The 23,667-nt window shown below is 44.7% G+C and overlaps 1 protein-coding gene across 1 annotated transcript in view; it reads left to right on the forward strand.

Annotated features, from left to right (window-relative positions):
• The window catches only part of hivep1 (HIVEP zinc finger 1), a 54,092-nt gene that overhangs the window by 19,504 nt on the left and 10,921 nt on the right, over window positions 1–23,667 (forward strand). The window contains exon 3 of the mRNA XM_080734881.1: window positions 21,523–21,576. Within this exon, the coding sequence (XP_080591007.1) occupies window positions 21,523–21,576 (54 nt within the window). The remainder of the gene's footprint in view (window positions 1–21,522; window positions 21,577–23,667) is intronic.

Here is a 23,667-nt window from a genome sequence, read left to right on the forward strand (position 1 = left end):
TTTGTTGGTGGTTTCACCACGGGAAGCTCGCGCTCCGCTCCCCTCAGCGCGGGGTCAAGCCGTCGTGTCAAGCCCGCGTCAAACGATTGCATCCAGCGAGCCAAGGCCATCACATCTGTTGTGACTGCAGAAATAGTTTTTTCTTTTTTTTTCCAGCCAGTCACCCGTATAGCAGGATGTTTCTATACACAAAGCAAAAGACTAGAAGAAGGAAAAAAATCACACCCGTGTGAACTGAGCGGTGGTCGTGGAGGCTGTGCAACAGCACTACTGGGTGGGTGCAGCGGGGTTAGTGTGCTTTACAATGCTGTAGTTTCTTCACACACTCTAATTTATTTGACCCTAAAACATTCAGTTTGTTAATAATAATAATAATACTTGACCACACATGCTGACCCACCCTTCCCCCCTGTGTGTGTGTGTGTGTGTGTGTGTGTGTGTGTGTGTGTGTGTGTGTGTGTGTGTGTGTGTGTGTGTGTGTGTGTGTGTGTGTGTGTGTGTGTGTGTGTGTGTGTGTGTGTGTGTGTGTGTGTGAGAACAACAGCGCCCCTCCCTTAACATGTGTGGTCAGAAAAGGTACTGCAGGCTTGAGGCTACATACACGGACGGCCGGACGCATACCCACACACACGGCCACGTATAGGAGACGGTGTGACCACCGCTCAAAAAAGAAGGTGCTTTGCTTGTGAAAAATATGTTTGTGGTACCATTATATAAGACAAAGATAATTATCTGTCCAACTTTGTTTTGGGATATTGCCAGTTGCCACTACACCTTATTTAGACAAACAAAGAGAACATATATGTGAGATTTATTTGTATTTTTATTATTATTATTATTTCCCTGTTGGTGTGGGCTGTATTTTTCTCTGCAATTTTCAGTTGTTAAGTCATGTGACTGTTGTTTGATAGTTTCATAGTTGTATTTTCCTTGTTTGGGTCCTGGTAAACGGCCTGGACCAAAGGGTCTAGAAATGAGCATGAAAGATTGTTGTTAAGTTAAGAGAGCAGTGGAGGGAAATTTAAAGAGAGCTAATAGAGAGAGAGAGGGTTTGAAAACAGGCATGTTTAATGGGAAGGGGGGATGTGGGGGGCTTACTGCTGGCAGAGCTTCATCCTCTTGCATAACACAACATGCGAGTCGGTCTCCTCCCTCCGCTGCTGTTGCCATGGGGAACGACGTCGGGGTGGTTTCTGAGCCCACTGTCTCACATGGGAGAAATTCTCTGGGGAACTCTTAAGCTGCGACTATCCCCGACTTTCCTCTTCCAATAATAGCACAACGCAACACTCCGGAATGGCCAGAGAAAACAGCTGGATTCAAGCTCCGTGCGGCTTCTATTTTCAAACCCCCCCCCCCCCCCCATACTCGCGAGTCGAGTGGTTTCAGTCAAAGTGCCATGGCTGGTTGTTGGTTAGCCCACAAATGAGCGAGCACGGGTTTGCCGCATCAATGTGATCATGCAGTAAATAAGACAAAAATTGAAGTGGGACTTTAGTGTGTGTGTGAGTGTGAGAGAGAGAGAGCGAGAATGGAGGAGGATACGATTAAGAATGCATGTGGGAACCGCTGGGGCTGGTGTGTGACTCAACGCTTGCTCAGAGGTGCCTTGTTAAAAAAAAAAAGTGCGGGCATTGTGTGCACCTGCCAGGTAACATATAATAGGATCTTTTTTTCCATGAAACCATGTGTGAAGCACATGACTAATGCTGAGTCTGGGGAGCGTGTGCATTTTCCGCACGTTCGCGCAGGTACCGTCAGTCCAGGGGCGTCACAAGGGGGGGGGAAAGTGGGACTGAGTTACTAGGGCCCAAGGTGGAGGGGCCTTAACTATTGAAAAATAGCAGACATACAAGCTCACAGCATGGCACCGAGTGCCGTGCTGCGAGCTTGTAGATCTGCTATTTTTGAAAAGTCGTGAAAATGTGTACAAATCTTTGAATATATGTATTTTTTAAGTGAACATTTGTAACTAAAATTTTGCTTCTGGGGGATCCCTGGAACTAAATATTTTGAGGAGGGTCGGTGGCCAAATACCTCATTTTGGGGGTCCTTCACATGAAACGTTTGACCACCACTGACATAGAAACATAGGTTTTTCAAAAAATCTTAGAAGGATTTGAAATATTGGCCAGTTATTACTTTATTAGACTGAATTTTCACTTTTTTTTTTTTTTTTTTTCAAAAATAGCAGGTCTACAAGCTACAAGCTTGTATATCTACTATTTTTCAATAGTTAAAGCACAAAATAATGCGTAATAATGCATTCCCAGTCTAAACCCCTTCCTCCCCCTATGAAGAACATTCATGGGGGGCCCACAGTGAATCCTTGTACCCAGGGCCCAGAATTTGGTGCGAACACCCCTGCGCCAGTCACCACGTACATATTCACCAGAGGAACACACTAGTAGTGCCCTGCAGGTAGACGGAAACCACACCATAATGAACAGGAGAGAGAGAGAGAGAGAGAGAGTACACAATGTCCATATCTTCAGACTCCCATTCCTGATTCTTAATGGTCTGTGGATGCTTGTATATTGTATGTGCGCTGGAAAATGCATCTGTAAAATCATAGTGTGTGCATTTTTGTGCGTGTGGGTGTGGGCAGAAGTGTAGTCTTAATGCCATGTGTCACATGCTCTCTATATCTCCAGACTCTGCAGCTAATGTGTGTGTGTGTGTGTGTGTGTGTGTGTGTGTGTGTGTGTGTGTGTGTGTGTGTGTGTGTGTGTGTGTGTGTGTGTGTGTGTGTGTGTGTGTGTGTGTGTGTGTGTGTGTGTTACTGTGACTGTGCCCATTAGCATGTTCATTAGTCCTCTTCTCGTATGTTATGGCTGTCCCCGGCGCTACTGAGCTCTCCCTGCACAGATAGGATCAATGCACAGAATGGATGAAAGGGTATTTATATCCACTGCGGGGGTGTGGGAGGTTGTAACACCACAAGTGGGTTAGCAGTTAATCTGATGTTGACATGCAGTTGATTGTGTGTGTAAGTGCGTGCGTGCGTGTGCGTGCGTGGTGGGGGCGTTCCTTGTGCATGTACAGAAATAAGGGAATTAGGGACCATGGTTTATTTTAGAGCAACAGTTCTGCTTTGTTTTGCTTTGAGAGAGAGAGAGAGAGAGAGAGAGAGATGTTGCTCTGCTAGGGGAAGTCGACACACTGGCAGGCAGGGCTTTCCCTGATTTAGAGTAGGGCTTATAAAAAAAAGGAGGAGGAGGACGCGAAGGAAAGGAGGGGAAAGAAGGAAAGCGAAGGCAGGCAGGGAAGCGTGGTCGCTACACCAAGAGAAGGAGTGAGGCAGGAGTGAGAGGAAGTGAAAGCTTGGCTCTCGGTGCCGCGTATAAGGACACAGCTGTGTGTGTATGTATATGCGAACATGTGTGTGTGTGGAGTGTGTCTAGGACTGCGTTAGGCGCAAGAGTGAGCTCTCAGACAGACGGCGGCCAGACGCTCCGTGTTCCGCTCTGCCGTGGCATTTCAGAGTTTTGGGAGGGGGGGTCAGGAATGTCAGCAAGTTATTGGTTGGGTGAGTGTGTGTGTGTGTGTGTGAGTGTGAGTGTGTCTGTGAGTCCGGAATGTCAGGTGTTCCCCCGCAAAAGCGTGCCTGACTCCACAGAGGAAAAAGCAGCCACTCCGAAAAAGTGTTGACTTTCGAACGCGCCTGCGGAGCCTTGCGCTACAGTTCACCTCCTCCTCCAGACAGGTAACTGTTATTGTGCAGAGCTAATAGAGCTCGTCTTTGTGTGGTCGCTTGGATCACTGTGGTCTTCTACCGTTTCGCTCTGCCTCCTTTCGGTTTAAGCTTTGTTTTGTTCTTTCTGGTGAGGGTTGTTTAGTTTCCTTGTCGGTCCCTACTTTTCCTTCCTTACTTCTTCCTATCTGACTTTGTTTCCCTCCCCATCTGACCTCTCGTGAGGTCATACTCCCGTCCATATGGATACCACCTTTCCCCCCCTCACATTTTGAAATAGGTTTTCAGATTTACCTTTTTAATTTCTAACACATCTCTTAACAATTCAACAGAAGGATAAGCTTGACTTGAGTATAACTGTCATTTCCTATCCATATTATGCCTATGGACGTCATTGTAGCCCACGCATTCATCAGTGTGTGTTTTGTTTCGCATGGTGTGAGAGTAATGACGATGTCGGTCAAGGGGCTAAACCCCCTCTGTTCAGACCCGGCTCAGTGACTCCTTACCCTGGCGCAGACTGAACACATACCCGCGGCATGTGTTCATGCATGGCTAAGGAGCTGACGCATTTGTGTGACAAAGCGGACAAGATAAGCCCATGTACCGTAGCTGAGATGAGCTGGAGGGGGTTATGCAATAGACAAGTCCAGAGATAGCGCAGAGCTCAGCAGAGAGGAGAGGAGCGGAGCGGAGGTGCTCCTCCTGACTCCTTCCACCCACCATGAGATCATCAGGCTCACTTAAGCTTTCCTTCGGCTCCCTCATTGGGTCCACTCCTCATCGCTCCGAATAAGAATATAGTCAACTCTATTTAAAAAGAGAGCCGACTGTTTTTTCAGTCCGATGCCAGTCCCGATTTTGGAGGGTCGTAGCCGACTGATGAGTGATGATGGATGTTTTGCCTGATATTCTTTCAAATCAATCTGAAAAATGTGTCGCCAAAATGGCAAAAACAGCTCACAACTTGTGAGATAGAGAGGTTTTTGAAAACAAGAAAAAAGTAAATAGTGACATGCACAAGTTGAAAGTGTTTAAAAATCAGGACACATTGGCTGCATAAATGCCGATACGGATGTGGACAACTAGATATATCGGCCAGACAGATATTTAATTTGAGCTCTAATGGGCACCTCTATTAAGGACGTCGGAAGTGTAGTATGATGGGGGACTCGGTTATGAATGCTCATGCATGCTTACTCTGTCACTGTTCACTTGCCATATGCTGTGGAATCGCCATGGCTCATTTAACTCTGAGAGTGTACAAATTTACTCTTGAGGTTACATTTAAATTGTACTATACTGTACACACTCAGAGTTAAGGATAAATTAACACTGAGGATTCTCATGGCACTCTGTCTTTATTCTTCCATTTCATTATGGTCCTTTCAGTTGTATAATGTATAATAATAAGTAACACAACTGCTGTGTTTGTAGTTGGTCTCCTTCTCTTCTATTGAGAAGATCCTGTGGTTGTGTAGGACCACTACTGGTTGACAAGAGGTATTGTATCCAAGTCGAAACGGAACGTTACTAACGTAACGTAGCTCAACTGTGGACATTTCAGTGCGCACGCGGGGGGAGCCAGGTTAAAATCATGCGTATGATAGGAAAGTTATGGAATATGGATTGCAGCTTTAACCCTTGAGAGTGAACTGAAGTGGTTAATGTGTTGTAATAATAATCAAAATCTACAAAGTAACTAGTAACTAAAGTTTTCAAATAATTGTAGTGGAGTAAAAGTACAATATTTGGATCCGACATGTAATGGAGGAGAAGTAAAGGTATTGGAAAGTGGAAATATTCCTGTAAAGTAAAAGTACCTAAAAATTGTACTTCCAGTAAGTACAGTACTTAAGTAAATGTACTTACTGTAGTTACTTTACACCACTGGAAAAGGGACAGCCCACCACAAGAACACTGGATTGTGCATCCTATTCAATCTGCATAGTGTCCCCAGTAAAGGGGAATAGGGTCCAATATTTGTTAGCCTCAATAGCCTGTTAACACTTTCTTATTTAACCTTTATTTAACCAGCATAGACATCACCGTTGAGAAAAAAAAAATAATAATCGAAGGCGACCTGGCCAAAGCAGACCGCTGCATAATTAATATGACAGTTACAAACAGAGGCCACTAAAATAGATATGGCTCGGCTGTCATCAGCCCTACTTGCACACTGTCAGCTTAATATCGAAGACACACCCACATCAGGAACACCGCCACCACGGCGACCGCCTCAGCTCACAACAATTGGGGATCTTTGGACGCCGAGACGAGGGTGTTCTCATTATCGCCTACACGCATGGAACTCGGAAAACACAGCACTGGGTTGCTACTACAGGCTGAGTGCACTATACCAGGGATCTTCAACGTTTTCAGGCCAAGGACCCCTTAGTCGAGAGAGAGATGAAGCAGGGACCCCCACAACCCATAGATACCATATATAGTTTCATTATCGTTTTCATATATCGTTTCAGTGTATTTTATTTCATGCCAATTTGTGTTTTCAGATATTCAACCACTTGAACCATTAATAATTAATAAACTTGACCTTTCACTCTGTACTAGTCTGCTCTTTTTCTCCTCCACACCAAACCTCTTTGCCGAAAATAGCCGATCTACAAGCTCACAACGCCTCGGAGCACGAGGCGTTGTGAGCTTGTAGATATGCTATTTTTGTGGTTAACATGAAAAAAGGAGGAAAAAAAGCTTTATCACACAAAAGCTTCCGGACCCCTGTTGAAGACCCTTGCACTATACAAAATGGACCCGGAAGAGTCATTTCTTTTTACATTTTCAGAGTGAAACCAACACTCAGGATGTTGCCATAATGTGCTGGTAGGCTGCGGAATAGCTTGGCCCTTCTGTGAGACGTGCACAACGTGATGGACACCGGAGGACAGTTGAGTGGGCAGCAGCAGCGGGCTGGAAGGCAGAATGGCAAAAAATAAATGAGAGCGAAACTGGAGGTTTGAGGTGGAGGCTCAGGAAGGGGAGAGAGTGATGAGAAGGGGAGGATGATGATTGGGAGGGTGGAGGAGAACGAAGAAAATAGAATGGAGAGAGTGCGGGAACGGCGTCGCCTCTCCTCCTCCTCTCCAACTCCTGCATCTCGGTCTGACGTTATGTAACGTTACCTCCTGCCTCATGGTGATAGGCACCCCCCCCCCCCCAACCCCAACCAGGTTCTTCTACACTGTAAAATCTGGAATGTTAACTCAACCAGGTTCTTCTGCACTGTAAAATCTGGAATGTTGACTCATAAAGATCTGAAAAATACCTAGAAATGTCTTCTAATTCCCAATGTTTTTCTGAAAAACATGTTTCTATATCAGTAACCTTTTCATGTCAAGGACCCCCTAGAATTATATGTATTTGACTGCGGATCCCCATCTGAAAATATTTTGTTCCAGGGACTAAGAGTAAAAAAGATTTGCGTTACAAATGTTTGCTATAAGAAATATATACATTTAAAAAATAGCAGATCTACAAGCTCGTAATCTGATATTTTTTTGATATTTAAAGCATAAAATAATGGTTAAAGTGGTTAAAATCGAGAGTGACACGGATGCGTTCCAGGTCTAAATTAGTCAAATCCAAGACTGTACACATCCAAGAGTGCATGAATGTAAACCTGTACACTCTAGGAGTTACAAAAGGATACATGAACACTGAGATCATGTGTATCCATCTCTACTTCTATAGTACCATATACTAACATGCATGGACTTTGCCCCTGGCTGCTTTGACCTTTAGCTGCTTATAAATCTTTCGATCGCGTGAAATGCAGCTATTTTGTCGAAACCTTAATAAACACTGTGTTGCCATTTCCCTCCCTCCAGAATGTTGACATTAAGTGGGTGTGCTCTTATTCAAAGCAGCTTAAAATGTCACGACTCCACACCGTTTTATTGCCAGACAGTGGGCCCCCCTCCCAGCGGAAGTCTAAGCCTTTTTACCCTCCAGTAGTCGTAGACCCATCATGCAGTACCTCTTTGAGGTTTGTTCCTTCTGTACATGGACAGTGCCGACATGTTGGACCAATAGAGGACGTGTGAGCCTGTGTGTCTCCCCTAAATGAGTTAGAAAAACAGATGGCTGTCTGGAGGGAGGGAAGGAGAAAGAGAGAGAGGGGTGAGAAACATGGGAATGTATTTTGAGTGCATTTTGTAAAATGATGATCAGCCTATCCATACTTTTCAGATCCATTATGTATAGGCTTTCAATCCTAGCCTTTATTGTTCTCCACGTGGCTCACTGTAACCAGCCTCATAAGCTCCAGATCTAATAAGGCGCCTCTTTCCTAGAATGTGTCGCACTTGTAATGGTTTCGCATGGTGTGAGAGTAATGACGATGTCGGTCAAGGGGCTAAACCCCCTCTCTCTGTGCCACTGTGATGAGATTTCTATCAACCAGGCCAAACACATTTACATAGGAAATGTGTGAAAATGTTACAGACCAGACATGCGCTTGTGTCACTGCTTTTGTGTATACACAGCATACATGTTCATGGGGTACACTGAAATGCATTGTGCAGCCTTCTCTAGCTGTTGGGTTCATCAGAACAACGTTAACACATTTCTGAGCACTTTACCAAAGTGGCCAGCGTCATTGAAAGCCCTTCTTTCTCCTAAGCCGTCCCCGAGCTGACACAAGCAGAAGGCCCGTGCCGAGAGGAGAGCAGAAGAGCAGCTCATTTCAGATTCATAAAAGGGAAGATCTGAATGTGGCCTTTGTGTCCTCGCTGAATATAGTTCGGAGCACAGCCATACGCAACCACAGGCAGAGACGTGGTCAGCCAGAAAAGAGGGGTTTGGACGGGCCCTCTCTGAATACACATGGAAATAAAAGACGGGTCCAAAACGCCCCACATGACCTTTGGTATTCATTTGTCCTCCCTTAATATGCTTTTAGACTGGGTTCATTCCAGTCGCTGATATACAGCGACTGGAGTACAGCGTGTGGAGTTTGAAGTGTTGGCGATATGGTGATCAAGTGCTATTATGAATGTTTTGTGTGTGTTTTCTCCTAGCTGAGTATGTTTCTGTGTCTGTGCATGTGTGCACATTGGCCTGGTGTTTGTAGGTGTTATTAACCTAATGGCCACGCAGAGGACAGGGCATTAGAGGTTACTAGCTGGATTAGTTAATTCACGCCGTGGTATTATCGCCAGCTCAGCTGTCATTAAGGGAGATGTTCCCACAGGGATGAGTCCGCATCCAGCGCCGTGCTCGCCACACTCAGTGTGTTAATACATTATGTATACACACGCGTGCGCGCTCAAGGTTCAAAAATAGATTCACACCACCACATGGAACACATTGTTTAAAGCATATTCTTTCAGAGCAGTGGAGACTGTTTTACCACCAATTCTATACTGGGCTTTTAAGCTAGCTTAATCACAGGTCATGATGTTGACCATGGAGTTATTAAGGTCTTGTAAGGTAGCTAGCTATTTATTTAATATCACCAGATTGTGACGTTGCAAAAGTAGCTTGGCCACAGTGTTTGTTGTCCCTGGCCTTGGTAAATATTTGCGACTGGCATGAGCTCATTTTTGCGGCTAAACTGTGAAGCGTTGTGCAGACCTCAGAATTCCCCATCGTGACTAATCTAAACATAATGCTGGAGGAAGTTCCCTTTCTGAAGTGGCCTGGCTCGAGTCGACGAGGCTAAACACATCGGACGGTGTCATTCAAGGAGACACTCGCGCCATTTTAAGCTTCTGACTCCCAGCTTGGCTGATGGTCCTTTATATAATGTCACACGCGGAGCTGGTGTTGATCTTGGCAGCGGTGTGATGTTGTCACCCTGCAAGTCTGAAACCCCTACTTTAAATATCCACTCCACTCCCTTTTTAAATGGTAACAGTCCACAATACCACAAAGACCACAGCTTCCATAGGACCGAGAACCTGTGGTTTTTGTCACAGCTGTCTCTCTGTTTAACAGGCAGATCATTAGCCTGTTACCTATCCGCAACTTAGTTTTTCCTATGTTCGGTCAGAACGACATCACCCTGTTATCGCAGGCGAATGAAGGGAAAACTAAATTCACAAACATCCTGCAGTTTCAGTTTCCAGACTTCGTATTCCATAACCTTGACTCTATCTCGCAATAATCTGTAACAGGGATAGAGAGAACGCACATTGATGCAATAAAGGCACGCCGCAATGTGATGTAAATCTAAAGACTTTTTGGGGAGCTTGGGCAGAAATAATGTTTCTTAATGAATAGTATTTACTGATCATATACATTTCATATTAACGTTTCTATTAAAAGAAACAACAATCATTTTTCCCTTTTGGTGTCTGCTCCCAGTAAAATAACATTTATTTCCAATTTCCGTTTCTTTCCGCAAACCGGTCCAGAGACGAGCAGCTGAATCAAGGATAAGACAAAGGAAAACATTTTTTTCTTTTCTTTTTTGGCTACTGCTTTAGAAGCCAAAAGAAATAAATAAAAAAATACTAGACATGTTCCAGTAAACAGCCCAAGCTCCACCTCTCCTGATGAGTGAGCTGTTGGGCAAACACCAGTTGGCAGAGCGCAGTAGTCACCCCCCCCCCCCTTCCCCCCTCCCCCCTCCCTCTGGCTCATCAGGGAGACAAATAAAGAGGCAGAGAGAGAGGGAGAGGGAGAAACAGACAGAGAGAGAGCAGGAACCCCTGGAGGGTGCCCGAGCCTGTTTTACTGACGTCACGCCCCTTTGCTCTGTTTGGGCAGGCCCTCCCTTCCCCTTCGTCCCCCCCGTCCTCCCCCCCCCCCCCCCTTCCTGGGCCTTTACAGGAATTCCCCTCCTCGTCACGTTGTTCAGAGGAAACCGCCGGCAACGCCCCAAACACTGCAGAGCCACAGCTGATTGGGCGGAAATGGGGACTTGTGACTGCTTGTGTTGACATACGGGACATGTAGGCTAGTTGTTTTTTTCGCTCGCTGCTGGCGTTTTGTTCTCGAAAACAAAGGGACTTTGCTGAGTGTTTGTGCTCTGAAATATCGGGATGGTCCGGGGTAAGAAGCGAACATTCTGCTCTGTAGATTCTATGGTCTACTGAGAGGCATACGGACACACACACACACACACACACACACACGCGCACACGCACACGCACACACACACACACACAAATGATACATTAGCAATGTACCATGTGACGTGCCTGTTGTGAGGCCCTGTGTTTGACAGAACTGTAGCACGTCACTGGTCAATTTGCAGCCGTCCCTGCTGTCAAGGGCTTCCCCTGCCCAGGGCCTGGGTGAGGGTGAAGGGAAGGTGGACCGCTCCTAGGGCTGTGCTGGTTTGCCCATTTCCTATAGTGTCACCGTCCAAAGGATTTGAGTTTGACGAAGGTTGAAGTGACAGCTGTCACGCTGCTGTCAATCGGCAGTGGCCACGGCAGCCAATGAGCAAATGGACAGGACAACAGGGCAGTCTGGGCAGAGTGCGCCAGCATATGTTTTTAAATGTGATTCTCCCTTGTCGCTGTGAGTACAGTTCTTTTCACACTCACAGGACCTGCGGTTTGGATTTGACCCGGGGATCAACTACTGTAGGTTGACCTTAAACATTAAAATGTTATTCCTCCTGAGCTCAATTTGTGTAGCTATTTTGGGGGTGTCATTATAGCAAGAAAATAAAGAAGCTAGTAGATCAGCTATGTTCAAACATGTTGAGTTAAAGTAGGCACAAATTATACTTTAGCAATGTACCATGTGACATGCCTGTTGGCCATGTATAACCTTCTACTCTTTAAGTATCAGCTTAAGTGGTTAATGAAAACATCAGAATCCCCCTTTTCTCTCTGACATGACACACTGTTGGGCTGAGTCGATCAGCATGAGTGGCAGACTTCCTCATACTAATTGCCTTGGCTAATGGCCGCATCCACGAAGCGCTTAGCTTGTGTGCAATGGCGAGGCAACCTCGGGCAAAGTATCTAGAATGAATTAACATGATTATGGAGTGCCTTAAGGACCTTTTTATTTTTCGGTCTGAGCTGTGTGGAAGGCCACAACCCCCACTGCTCTTCCTTCTCTTCCTTGGCTGTGTGCGTCCCTGTTCCCACGTGAACACGTGAAGTGTGTTTTCAATCTTGAAATGAATTAAATGTGCTTTCTGCCCCGCGGAGCCCAGTCGTGACTCGTGGTTTGACAATACAAGCTGGCCGTCACTCGCAGGGATCACATCAGGGGAGACCACTGGCTTGTTGTTAGTTCACACTCACAGCTTTGATGAACAAGGGAAGGGAGGACTTGAGATGTTGACCGGGTGAAGCTTGACATATATGAGAAAAGAGAGGGTGTTTGTTTACGGTAAAGCCTTGCTTTATTTTGGAGTGGAGGTTTCACTGACCTCATAATCACAGCTTCCACGATTTGCCATAAATTGGTGTGAGCGTCTACTTGGCAATGTGTCGTGTTCATGTGTTGTTAGTGCGGGCCACATTTTGTAGAAAACTTTGCCTGAACGAAAGCAGAAAATGGCTTCACTTAAATTAATGTTTACCACCTCCTCCACCATTGCTTCCCCCTATAGAAACAGACACACTCTTATATCCGCCCATTGGATTTCTCGTTATATCCATTTTTCACAAGGGTGCCCACGCAGCCCAAACAATCAGTGGCCTCCAGTCTGAAGCTTCTTCCACCTACAGCTTTGTGCGGGGGCAGCCACACTATACAGATATAACACCAAACCACTGCAACAGCTATATCCACTCTCCTTTCTCTAACCTCTACAGTGAGCGAGTGATTTGAATGTAAAAGTCGTGCTCCAGGACCTGTATCCTTGCCATAATAATTAATCATTGCCTGCCTGAGGCAGGAGTTAATGTTTATTTTTCATATATTTTTCATTATTATTTTTTCAACACGGCAGTGTCATTACCGTTCACCATGCTAGTTCATGTCCCCCATAAACACCCCACTCCCTCAGTCTCTCCCGACGGAGCGTTACGGCCAGACTTGCCTCATGTCTACGGAATGCTTGTTCCCCTTCCTCCCTCTTTCCAACATAGACTAGCCTTCTTCTAAACTGGCAGGATGCTTAGCAGCCAGAAGCTAATCTCCACGCAAATACATTAATACAAAAATAAGGATGAGATTCCGAGCTTTATTAATGCTGTGCAGAGAATTTTGGGACCACACCTGTTCCTGCTAATATCTGTCTGACGTCTGACTTCTGTCAGACTTCTCTCTTCTCTCTCTCTCTCTCTCTCTCTCTCTCTCTCTCTCCCCATTTATCTCTCTGTCTTTCACTCTTATCTCCATCTCTCAGTGTTTATCCGGTAAGGATCAAGCCACTCCATTGCCCAGCCTCGTTAATGTGTAATTTGTGGTAAGAGAGAGGGAGGAAAGTCACTTTGCGCCGGCTCTCTCTCTAAGCAGGGTAATGATGATGGACTGTGGGGTAATGGGACATTCAATCTGCGGCAGAACAGGGGATTCCTCCTCCGCTTTCCATGGACCACTCTGACTGACTCTGTCATCTGTAGGCCGGAACAGGGTAGTGTGTGTGTGTTTGTGTGTGTGTGTTTAAAAACATTTTTGTAAAGTATACATGATGTTAACATGCACGGTACATCATTATCAGACATATTTGAAATATTAGACCTCGATTGTCGAATGTTTAAGCATGTAATGATCATTTACTTTCTTTCTTTGGACAAAATAGCGTTGAGATGTCCCTAGTGCCCACCTGACCTGTTACTGCGTGTGTGCGTGCCTGCGTGCATGTTTGTGTGGAGTAGCCCAGAATTGACATGGGCCCCTTTTGGGTGAATGGTAGTTGTTTGGGTTCCCATGCAGGAGACCTGGGTTAAAATCGAGGTGGTACTGTACATAGGTGCCGGTTTCTTGCTTTTTATGAGGGCTTGCATTAAGAGAAACTGTTTAGGCTGTTGGCCATGTAGACAATTATTGCCCACATCAGCTGCTGAGAGCTGCAGAAAGCATGTTTCATTGACAGACCACAGGAAAGGGAGGTAGATAAGATCTGCTGACTTCCAGTGAGTCATCGGACATTTGCGGTGCACCTAGCTTTTAATTGTTTAGAATATTTTCAGAGTTGGCGCCAGGACATAGAATGAAAAATGTAAGGTTCTGTAAGTGATGTGTTTTTGGTTAAAACAAAGAACAATGTGTTTGAAAAGTTAAATCTCCAGAAAAGATTCTGATAGCAATCATTGCTATAGAATATTTGTTCAGTTGCAGGGATACAGGGGTCTCTCCAGCTATTTAAAGACCTAAAATGAAAAATGTGTTTTTTCTCACTTTTAGAGCATATCATCATTTGTCATCATATGGGCATACAAAAAAAAAAAAAAAAAAACGTTTTGTGTATTTTTATATCAAAGGTCCCTAAAAAGCAAATCTTAATTACTTCCTGTGAACGAAAAACGTGCTGCGCGATGACATGGATAGGATTTTGTGAATATAAATGAAACCTTGATTATATTCACCGGTTTGATTCCCATTACTACACATTCCTCCAAACACAGCTGATTTTAATTAACGAGCTACTCCGTTTTGAATCTCATTCAAGATGACGTCCAGACTGTGTTTTACCGTCCCATCGCCTGAAGGGATGGGACCTTCTGATTGGTTCAGAAACATACAGCCTTAAGACTGAAACTTCAAAATAAAATCACAGAAAAGCCCATTTCAGTAGACCTTTAATGAGAGTGTACAAATGGAACCAAATGAACCCCGAAGGGTTTATTTGGTTCCATTTGTACACTTTCAGAGTTAAGGGGAGACCTTGAAATTTGAAAGTTTGAGAAACACTGCAATAGATAAGAGTACCAAAGTCCTGACATCACTCCCACTACCCCTGGCTCACAGATTCATTTTTCCTATTGAAATTCCCAAGGGAAATCTTATATAAGAACTGTGTTACAAAAATTAAAGAAATCAACCCGGCAATATTCTCAGATATGTGACTCCTGTGTCTTTTATTATATTTGATAACGTCTGTGTTTGGAGAATTCTCTTAACTCTTTAGATAAATTTGTACTTTTTCACTGTCAGCTGATGCTTCATATCCATATGAGTAAAATCGCCTGGCTGATTTGTTTATTCTGCGTCAAATAAGAACAGTTTTCCAAAGAATAAACAAATCAGCCAGGCGATTTTACTCATGATATGGATATGAAGCATCAGCTGACAGTGAAAAAGTACACATTTATCCAAGAGTTAAGAAAAAAGACACAGGAGTCACATACCTGAGAATATTTCGACACAGCAGTTGTTCTACGTCCCAGTATTTCAACGCGGGTGAATGTTAACCTGGTGAAATGCTAACCTGCCGACGCTGGTGAATGCTAACCTCTATGCCTAAACGAAACCCCTAACCCTAACCTCAGTAACCCTGACGAGGGTGAGTAGATAACCTGCCGATGCCCGTAGTTGAAATAATGGTACGTAGAAATAGCGAGATTTCCCCATCTAAGATTTCCCTATGGAATTCCAATGGAAAAAAACAACTCCATGGCCCAGGGGGATAGTGGCCTCTAGTGATGCAGACTTCGCGGCTCTATTCCAAATATGTCTGCTGCAGTTCTTTGTTTCATCACTTATAATATCAATATCATACTGTATCCTGTGTGAGTTCTCTCTGCTAATTGGAGGAAATAGTTTTCCTGACCTGAAAATGTGTTTTCAGGTCAAGCTGGAGAGACGGGAAGACCTGTTATTGAACAAACACCCTTTACCATTATTATCGGAATATAGAACAAATATCATTCACACCACACACACGCTTTAATTTTATTATTTTTAACGAAGAATGCGAACAAATGAATTACAAATACCTGTGTGTGTGTGTGTGTGTGTGTGTGTGTGTGTGTGTGTGTGTGTGTGTGTGTGTGTGTGTGTGTGTGTGTGTGTGTGTGTGTGTGTGTGTGTGTGTGTGTGTGTGTGTGCGCACACACACTGTATACACCGTATACACTGTATATTATTCTCTTTTCTGTCCAAATAAACATGACAGCAGTTGAACATCATAAAGATGGACATAACAACTGCATGTTCATTGATGTGTGCGTGTGCGTGTGGCAGCTGTGTTCAGCAGGACTGGTGGAGGTATTCAGGTTACATAATCTCCATCTACCGCCCGCACTATGACAAGGAGGGGGGGGGGGGGGGGGGACTGACTCTCCTCTCCTCTCAGCAGTGTGTACAGTATGCCATTCTACATAACATAATGCAGCCATCACCATGCTGGCACATCATCACCCCTCCCTCCTGCTGCTGTACAGAGTAGACATCCAGCAGAACCTAACTGCTCCTCTCTCCACCCTGCGTGTGCATGTGCGTGCGTGTGAGTGTGCATACGAACACCCTTTTTTTCCCTAACCTGTAAAGGCTTGTTTAACACTATCAAGCAAACAACCTGAACCTTTTGTCGGCGCTTGTACCTCTTTATCATGCAATATGCGCGTACGTTAAACATGGCGTGAAGGAGGCTCTTTTTAGTGACACATTGCACGTGATTAGTGCAGTGCTTGGACTAACGGAGATACTCTCTAGACACACATCTTCATGGTCCACTGCCATTGTCCTAGCTTGATATCAGTGCCATTGTGTGTGGTTGCAACCATAAACTCACAGATGATGTTTTACCAAAACAACTAGGCCCCTTTTCGCTAAACACTCCTCTCGTGTTAGCCCGACACACCACCGCCATCCAAGTTTTCTGAAACACATGCACACCATGCATATGGGCCATGTGCTCTGCCATAAAAAGCTACCATTATACTGTTGATGTGAGCCATTTGGCACGGCCAGGCCCAGCAGGGCAGGCTGTTGAGCAAAATGTGGATGTGTTGCAGGCTGGCAGTGTGGGTGGATGGGTGCTTAGAGGCTTGTGGTCGGCTGACAGAGTCAAGCAGTAGGCAGAGCGGGGGTTAATGCCTCGCCCAGGGAGAGGTCTGCACCAGGGCTATGCAGATGCGCCCCAGTTCCACATGGTTTTATGTGGACAACTGTAGTGTAATATTGTTCCTCGTGTTGCAAAGGGGCCTGGTTTTGTAAAGGACATTGGCTTAGACTAGGCCCATTTTCCAGAGGGTGTCAGTGCTTGCTTGTCCTTGAGGATTATCGTCTGAAATGACATTTTAAACCGTCTTTCCCCACCTTCTGAGGAACCCCTACAGTAGTTGATTGATCATCCCGCGATGACATCAACGTGTCCCTTTGGGGACAAAGTAATGAGAGGGAGACGGAGAGAGAGAGAGAGAGGGTGTGGGTAGAGTCTGCAGGAGGGCACTTGAAAGATTCCCGGTTGTCATGGCAGCACCACCGAGGAGACTGACGGCCCATGGATCCCTGCCTAATTGCCATGCACCCCGCCCACTCCAACTCCTCCCACTGTGCCATGCCCCCGCTTATTTCCCAGGTATCACGTTGCATTGATCAAAGACGACATGAGTGCTCCACCCCGATACTATGGGCTTACACCATTCTGCTGGTTCGCCTTTTCACTGCGCTCCGTTCCTCTCCGGCTGCTCGGTGTCCCTTCCATTTGCACCGATTCCTAACAGCGGCAATGGCTGTGCAGCAGATGAGGCAAGATCAGTTAGAAAGAGAGCAGAGAAGGCTGGGGGTGTGGGATGTTGGTTAAGGAAAGGAGGTAAAGGATGCTCTAGGACAGTGGTTCCCAAACCTTTTAGCTCGAGAGCCAAAAGAGAAATTAAGGCGTTTGCCTTCACCAAACTAGTGATAATAGCAGATCTACAAGCTCACAACGTGTCGCTTCGCGCCAAGTTGTGAGCTTGTAGATTGGCTTTTTTCACTACTTCTTAAACATTTGTTTTCTTTGATTTCCTCATGAAATTACTGAAAAAAAAGTGTAGGAAACAAAAAACAAATGGGTCCCGACTCTCGACCCACTGTTTGGGAAACAGTGCCCTAGATCACCCATCTACGGCTGAGCTTTCGGCCTTAGGCTGCCCTGTCTGCTCCCTCTTGGTGCAGGGCAGCCTAGCGAGCACTGCTACACCTTCACCACAACAACACCTGCCTGGCTGTCAAGGGCAATACTCAGCTTACACATGTAACATCACATCAAGAAATAGCTGCTCATTTATGATTAGCTGCATTGTTCTTGTGTAACGGGGTCTGCTGTTTATCCTAAGCCTGCTTGTAATAATGGCGTAATTAGAAGCAGATGCGTTTTTTTCGTGCAATCTGTAGAAGCATACTGATTGTGCAGTACGTTTTATCTGAATAATTCTTCACTAATATTTGGGTATACTGTATGGATTGACGGTGTGCATACATTCATTATTTAGGAAAATGCTGCAATCATGCGTGGTGAAATCTCGATAGGCCGATAAAAGGGTTAGGTTTTAGGGTTAGGTTTAGGCATAGTAGCTTTCATCAGGTTAGCATTCACCAGCGTCTGCAGGTTAGCATTTCAACAGGTTGGCATTCACCAGTGTCGGAACGAATGTCACGTCGAACTATCGGGCGTCGTAATAACGCTACGCTCCCATCGTGCATTCTTTAAGATTAAGCAAGGGGTTTGGAATGGGGTTTGAAAGATCCTGGTAATTATTGTGCCATTTACTCGATTGAATTGGTATTAGCGCCATTTAAAACATTTCAACACGCTTGTTTGATGTGTGTGGAGTTCCCCAAATTATTTGAGCGCTGTGTGAAATGAACGTGTCTTTCTTTATTTAGTTTCAGACCGCAATTGTGAGAAGTCAAGTTGTTGGCAAACGTTTAAGCAAAGCTTCATGAGTTCATTGCTCTCCTCCCAACTGCGTTCTCTCTCCTTGCTATTGCATTCCATGGTCACTGAGCATATTCCGAGCTGAACTCTGGTTTTCATCACAGGCCGCGCACAACATTTATTTACATTCCTTTTATTGTTTCCCCTGGGTGCAGGACAATTACATGCATTCAAGCTTGTGTTATAAATGTCTCTGTGCCTGCGGTGAAATATGTAGCTGTCACCCTGGCCACCTCAGACAGCACATCATAAAAAAGACCTTCTTCTAAACGCTGTCCAGAATCCTTTCATAACCGCTGTACAGTAATAACAACAAGCAACCCCTCCGGCCGTAATGAGGGAAATATGAACAACCCTCTAATCATTCCCTGCTGTCTTTCCAACTCCGCCATTCTGATGGAACGCTTTCAGATTTTCACCAAGGCAAAAGGGCAGAGAGAGGGCCGCCCCTCGCCTTAATAATAACAATAACAATAATAACTTTTGCATTATGTGCCTTTTGCCTTTCATGTTTGATCTGTTTGATTCCCGCTGTCGCCCTCTGTGGATCAGAGCTTGCTGTACATTCAAATGTGAGCGTGGTGCTGACTTAATGGTCGTCTTTCAGCACGGAGAGGTCCCCGTTTGTGGTTTATTATGTAATGGGAGCAACCTGATGTATAGCTCACGCAGTGCTCTCCCACCATACATAGCCACTAATAAGATTTTTGTTGGGTAGTAATCACTTTCCAGTGCATGCCAGTGTGGCCTCTAACACAAGACATATGCACGGACTTGTGTAAACAATAAAGCACACACAAATGAAAACCAATACCCCAGAGCTCCTAACCGCTGAAAAAGCATTCATTATCTCCAATTGGGCTGCAATAACATAATCGAGTGTATATTTAACATGAGGATGAAGCCATGACTCTGATGTAGTCGGTAATATGGCTGAGCATTTGAGCTAGGGAGCAGGTGGGGGGGTACGCAGAGGACAGGCCACTGGAGTACGTATGGCGTATGCTCAGATACACACTCAAGGTTACTGATACTTTCTTTTTGGCCTAATACCAAGCCAAAGTCTTTGCCAAGAAAACACAGCCTGCACCGTTCCTCTGTTGGAGGGTGAGTTCAGTTCACATGGTCATTTGTATGCAAACAACCCCCCCCTCCCCCTCCCCACACACACACACACACAGGATAACACGCTGCCAAATGACTGACATACAGAGTCTCTCTCACTTCTCTGTATCACTTCTCTCTGCGTCTCTCTCTCTCTCTCCCCTCTCTCTTTCGCATACACACAGACTTTGCCCACTCCCCCTCGTGTGTCTCTGTGTCCCTGTGTTTCTGCAGGGAGGGCGCCTTTGTTTTGCTCCACAGCAGCGCAGGGGTGGGGACGCGTTATGTAATCTGTGGCGTGTGCCTCTCGATAGTGAGAGAGATGGAGGCAGGGTGTGTGACTATAGTAACACACACTCGGGATGACATAATCCACTGACCCCATCCGTGGCCTGCTTGGGTCCCCCCCCCCCCTCCCCCTCCCCCACTCCTTGGAGTGGCCTATTCCCGGCAGCAAGCTGCCATTTGGAAACCACAGAAGAACATCCTCTTTCACCCTCAATTTGCATTTGTGCAATCTGGGACAAAATTGTTACCACAGGTCCTTGAGGCTCTGTGTCTTGTTGCTGTTGTGTGTTAGGGCACAGGAATGGGCTTTGTTTTGTTTCCATGGGCAGAGGAGACAGAAACAAAGTACAGTACTGTTATGTGCATTATCTCTGTCAAGCCAAATTCATACTTCAACTTGCAATGGTGTTGCTCACCATAAAGTGCCAAAGAAATGCTTTGATAATCTGTTCTCTTTTGGCAAGCAATTTGAATGCATATATGTGTTGATGCACTGGTGTGTAACGTGTAGTGTGTACACTGTGTGTGTGTGCGTGCGCGTGCGTGCGTGCGTGCGTGCGTGTGTGCGTGCATGCGTGCGTATGTGCGTATGTGCGTGTTTGAGCATTTCGTCACTGTCAGGAAGAACCCTCATATCTCCAAGTTTCAAATTTGTAATTCTTTTCATAAAGCAGAGCCCTGCTTCATCATATAAGACTGTCGCACAAAACTAGTGAAAATAGCAGATCTACAAGCACACAACACCTCGCACCAAGCACACAATGCCTCGCAGTGCGAGGCGTTATGTGCTTGTAGATTGGCTATTTTCACTATCTTAAATCATTTTTAAAATGATTAATACAAAACGAACGGTTTTGGACATACATTGCAAGGTTTCCACCCAACAGTGACGATTTGTTTGTATTTCTCCTTGCAGTGCAGTGTGTGTGCGTCTAAACAAGCACAGGCCCATGCATGCGCCCTCTTGCCTCCTCCCACGGCCAGCCGCTCCGCAGGAGCGGCCAAACGGAGCCATTTACTCCTCGCCCCTCTCCCGAGCTCCCCTCTCTTATCCCATGCACGTCATATACCTCATGCGGGCCACATTATGCCTGCTTATATAATTAAAATTGATTACAGCAGCACACTGCCAGCACCGGTGTCTCCTCCCACACATCCATATGGCACGAATGAAACAGGTTCCTCACCTGCTAGATTGTACTTAGTGGCTTGAATGGACTGAACTGATCTCTCCCAAGGGTCGTAAGCAGCATTGCAATATGTAAATCGATGTAAAAGCACTGAGCCAGCTTAGTAATAAGGAGACGGCGAACACTGTATTGACTTGTTTACCAGTGACCTGTGTATTATTCACCATCCATACTCAAGCTACCCGCATTGTTTGCCCGTGCGCACACATGTCACTGCGCGCTTGCAAGACGTGTGTGTTTGTGTGCATGCTTGCGGATGCACTGAGAAGTGCCCTGTTCATAATTATGGTAGTTTCCATAATGCGCCGGTGTACTCCCTTTGCCATGGAAGAACGTCTGTTTTTCATTAGACAAACCTTCATCCTGCTGCCTGCAACAGTGTGGGAAGCATCCACCAGTATCATTAGTTACATTCTGTGCTCACTGCCTTCGATACGGGGCGTCCATCTCTTCACATCTGCTGTGCTCACTGTGCTGAAAACGCTATCTCTCTCCCTGTGTTGCAGATAAAATCGAGGAGGCACAGAAAGAACTCAAAGATCCCATAGGCACACAGAAAGGTAAGAAACCCTCCGATAAAGATCAATGAGCAAGATGTTCAAAAGGGGAAATGGGAATGTTTTCACTTTCTGTGCAATTGAATTCTTTATAGTAAGTTATTTTTTTCTTTTTGTCTGAAAAGTCAAATTTGACTAAGCATACAGGAATTGTGTTTCAAAGCTCTGTATTATAAAATGTCCCATTTATTCAGCATTCACAGACAAAAATAAGCTTGTTTTGTGTTAGTCCAATAGTATGTGTATATTTATACATTGTATATTTATCATTATTAATGGTTTATTAGGATTCAACTTTTACCCTAAATGTATTTTTGATGTCTTTATCATTGACCTATATGCTTGCAACACTCAGTATGTTCAAGTAAGAGTTTTATTTGTAGTCTTGTTTTGGTTACTAGCTTATGAGCAGTGCTGTAGCACAACCCTTATACACAGCAGCAGCAGCAGTGTTTCCTGTTACCACATAGTCCTTAGCACATCTGTATTGGATCTATTTGTGGATCTATTTATGAAATAATCATTTGTATTTGGTTTCTGCATTTAGATTTTAGTACGGTAATACATTTTTTTTTAAAGGTTTATGCCGTTTTATTTGTGATACTGATTACCCAGGTATCTTGTGACACTGACACATTTTGAAATTAAAAGAGGAAAAGTGTTTATAGCTTCTTTTTTTTCCTAGAGATGTTTTACATGTATAGTGAATACATTGCTTTGACACCATGCAGTAGTTATTACAACTGCAATTTGGCTTTTGTGATGTGATCAAATTTAAAATAGAATATCTGGTACTGTTAACTCCCAAGTGTCAAGCCAAGGTGCAGTAGTTTTCTGCTAAACGGTTTAAACTGTCTGTGTTCTTGAGACATTTTACTAACTACAGTAAACTTAGGCTGTCCTTAGAAGAACTTTATTGTTTGAAAATAGACCCAGCTTTGTAGGATGCGCAAGTTTGCACTGAATCACCCTTTTTTATGAGGCCGGGTGTTGATATGTTAAACGGCAAGGATTATAACCTGACGGGAATATCTAAATCCCCTTCTCAAAATACTGCTGTTGGTGATGTCACCACCCGACAGTCAAGGGTAATCCCTGTGACAAGCCAAAACAGTTAATTCCAACAATAGCTGTGTTACCTTCGTTGTGATCATTTCCTCTACAAGATCAATGATCCAACCCTCAAGATTATATGTTCTGGCTAGTTTTGCAGCAACATTTAATCAAACGAATCAATTCTATCGATTATATAACACCACACAGGGTCAAGGTGCTAGAAAACTGAAATGTATTATACAGTATGTGTATCTTATAATTTATGTAATTAAATTGAGTGATTTATGTTTTTCTTCTGTATAAAGGCCTCTCTTTGTACCGTATGATTTAGCTTATTTCAGGACAATCATGGTTTGTCTGCAGAACATGTTCTGTTGGTTACGGGCTATTTTAAAAGCTCTTTGGCTGCATGTTTGTGTGGAGAATGGATTAGCCTAAACTTATGTAAAGATTAGGCGTTCCTCGAATCCTCAGTCTTAGTCTAATTATGGCAGAAACCAGAAGGAATCCTGACCTCATCTTGGGAAATACCTACAAAAGCCAGGAAACTGTGACAGGGCAATGGTAAACTTATGCAACATAGTCCTTTAAACCACATTCTGAAACGGCCATTGTATGGCCAATATGAAAAGAGAAAAATATGGGCCACCCTGTTTTGGGTGCGCCTGTTTAACAACAGTGGAGCTTTATTGTTGGATTGCTGGGGCGACAGCATGAAGGCTCACAGTCAAAGCCTTGGGCTACTGTAGATGATTGCTAGTGCTATCAACTTCAGGTGGTACTGTATTAGTTTGAATTAGTATAAAAATCACACCCGTGTGAACTTCACATTTCACACTAGATAGTATGATGATGGATGATTGATGATGATGTATAGATCATCATTCTATTGTCCAATCAGAAAATGGACATACGGAAAAAAATAAATAACTTGCAACATGTATGTTCAATAGTTTTTCAGTGGTGCGAGCCGTACTAACCGCTCCTACATCTGGCTTCATGTGTGTGTGTTTGTGTGTCTGTCTGTCCCACACTTTT

The sequence above is a fragment of the Nannobrachium achirus genome (genome assembly GCF_963921795.1).
Source record: "Nannobrachium achirus genome assembly, chromosome: 10".
Classification (NCBI taxonomy): domain Eukaryota; kingdom Metazoa; phylum Chordata; class Actinopteri; order Myctophiformes; family Myctophidae; genus Nannobrachium; species Nannobrachium achirus.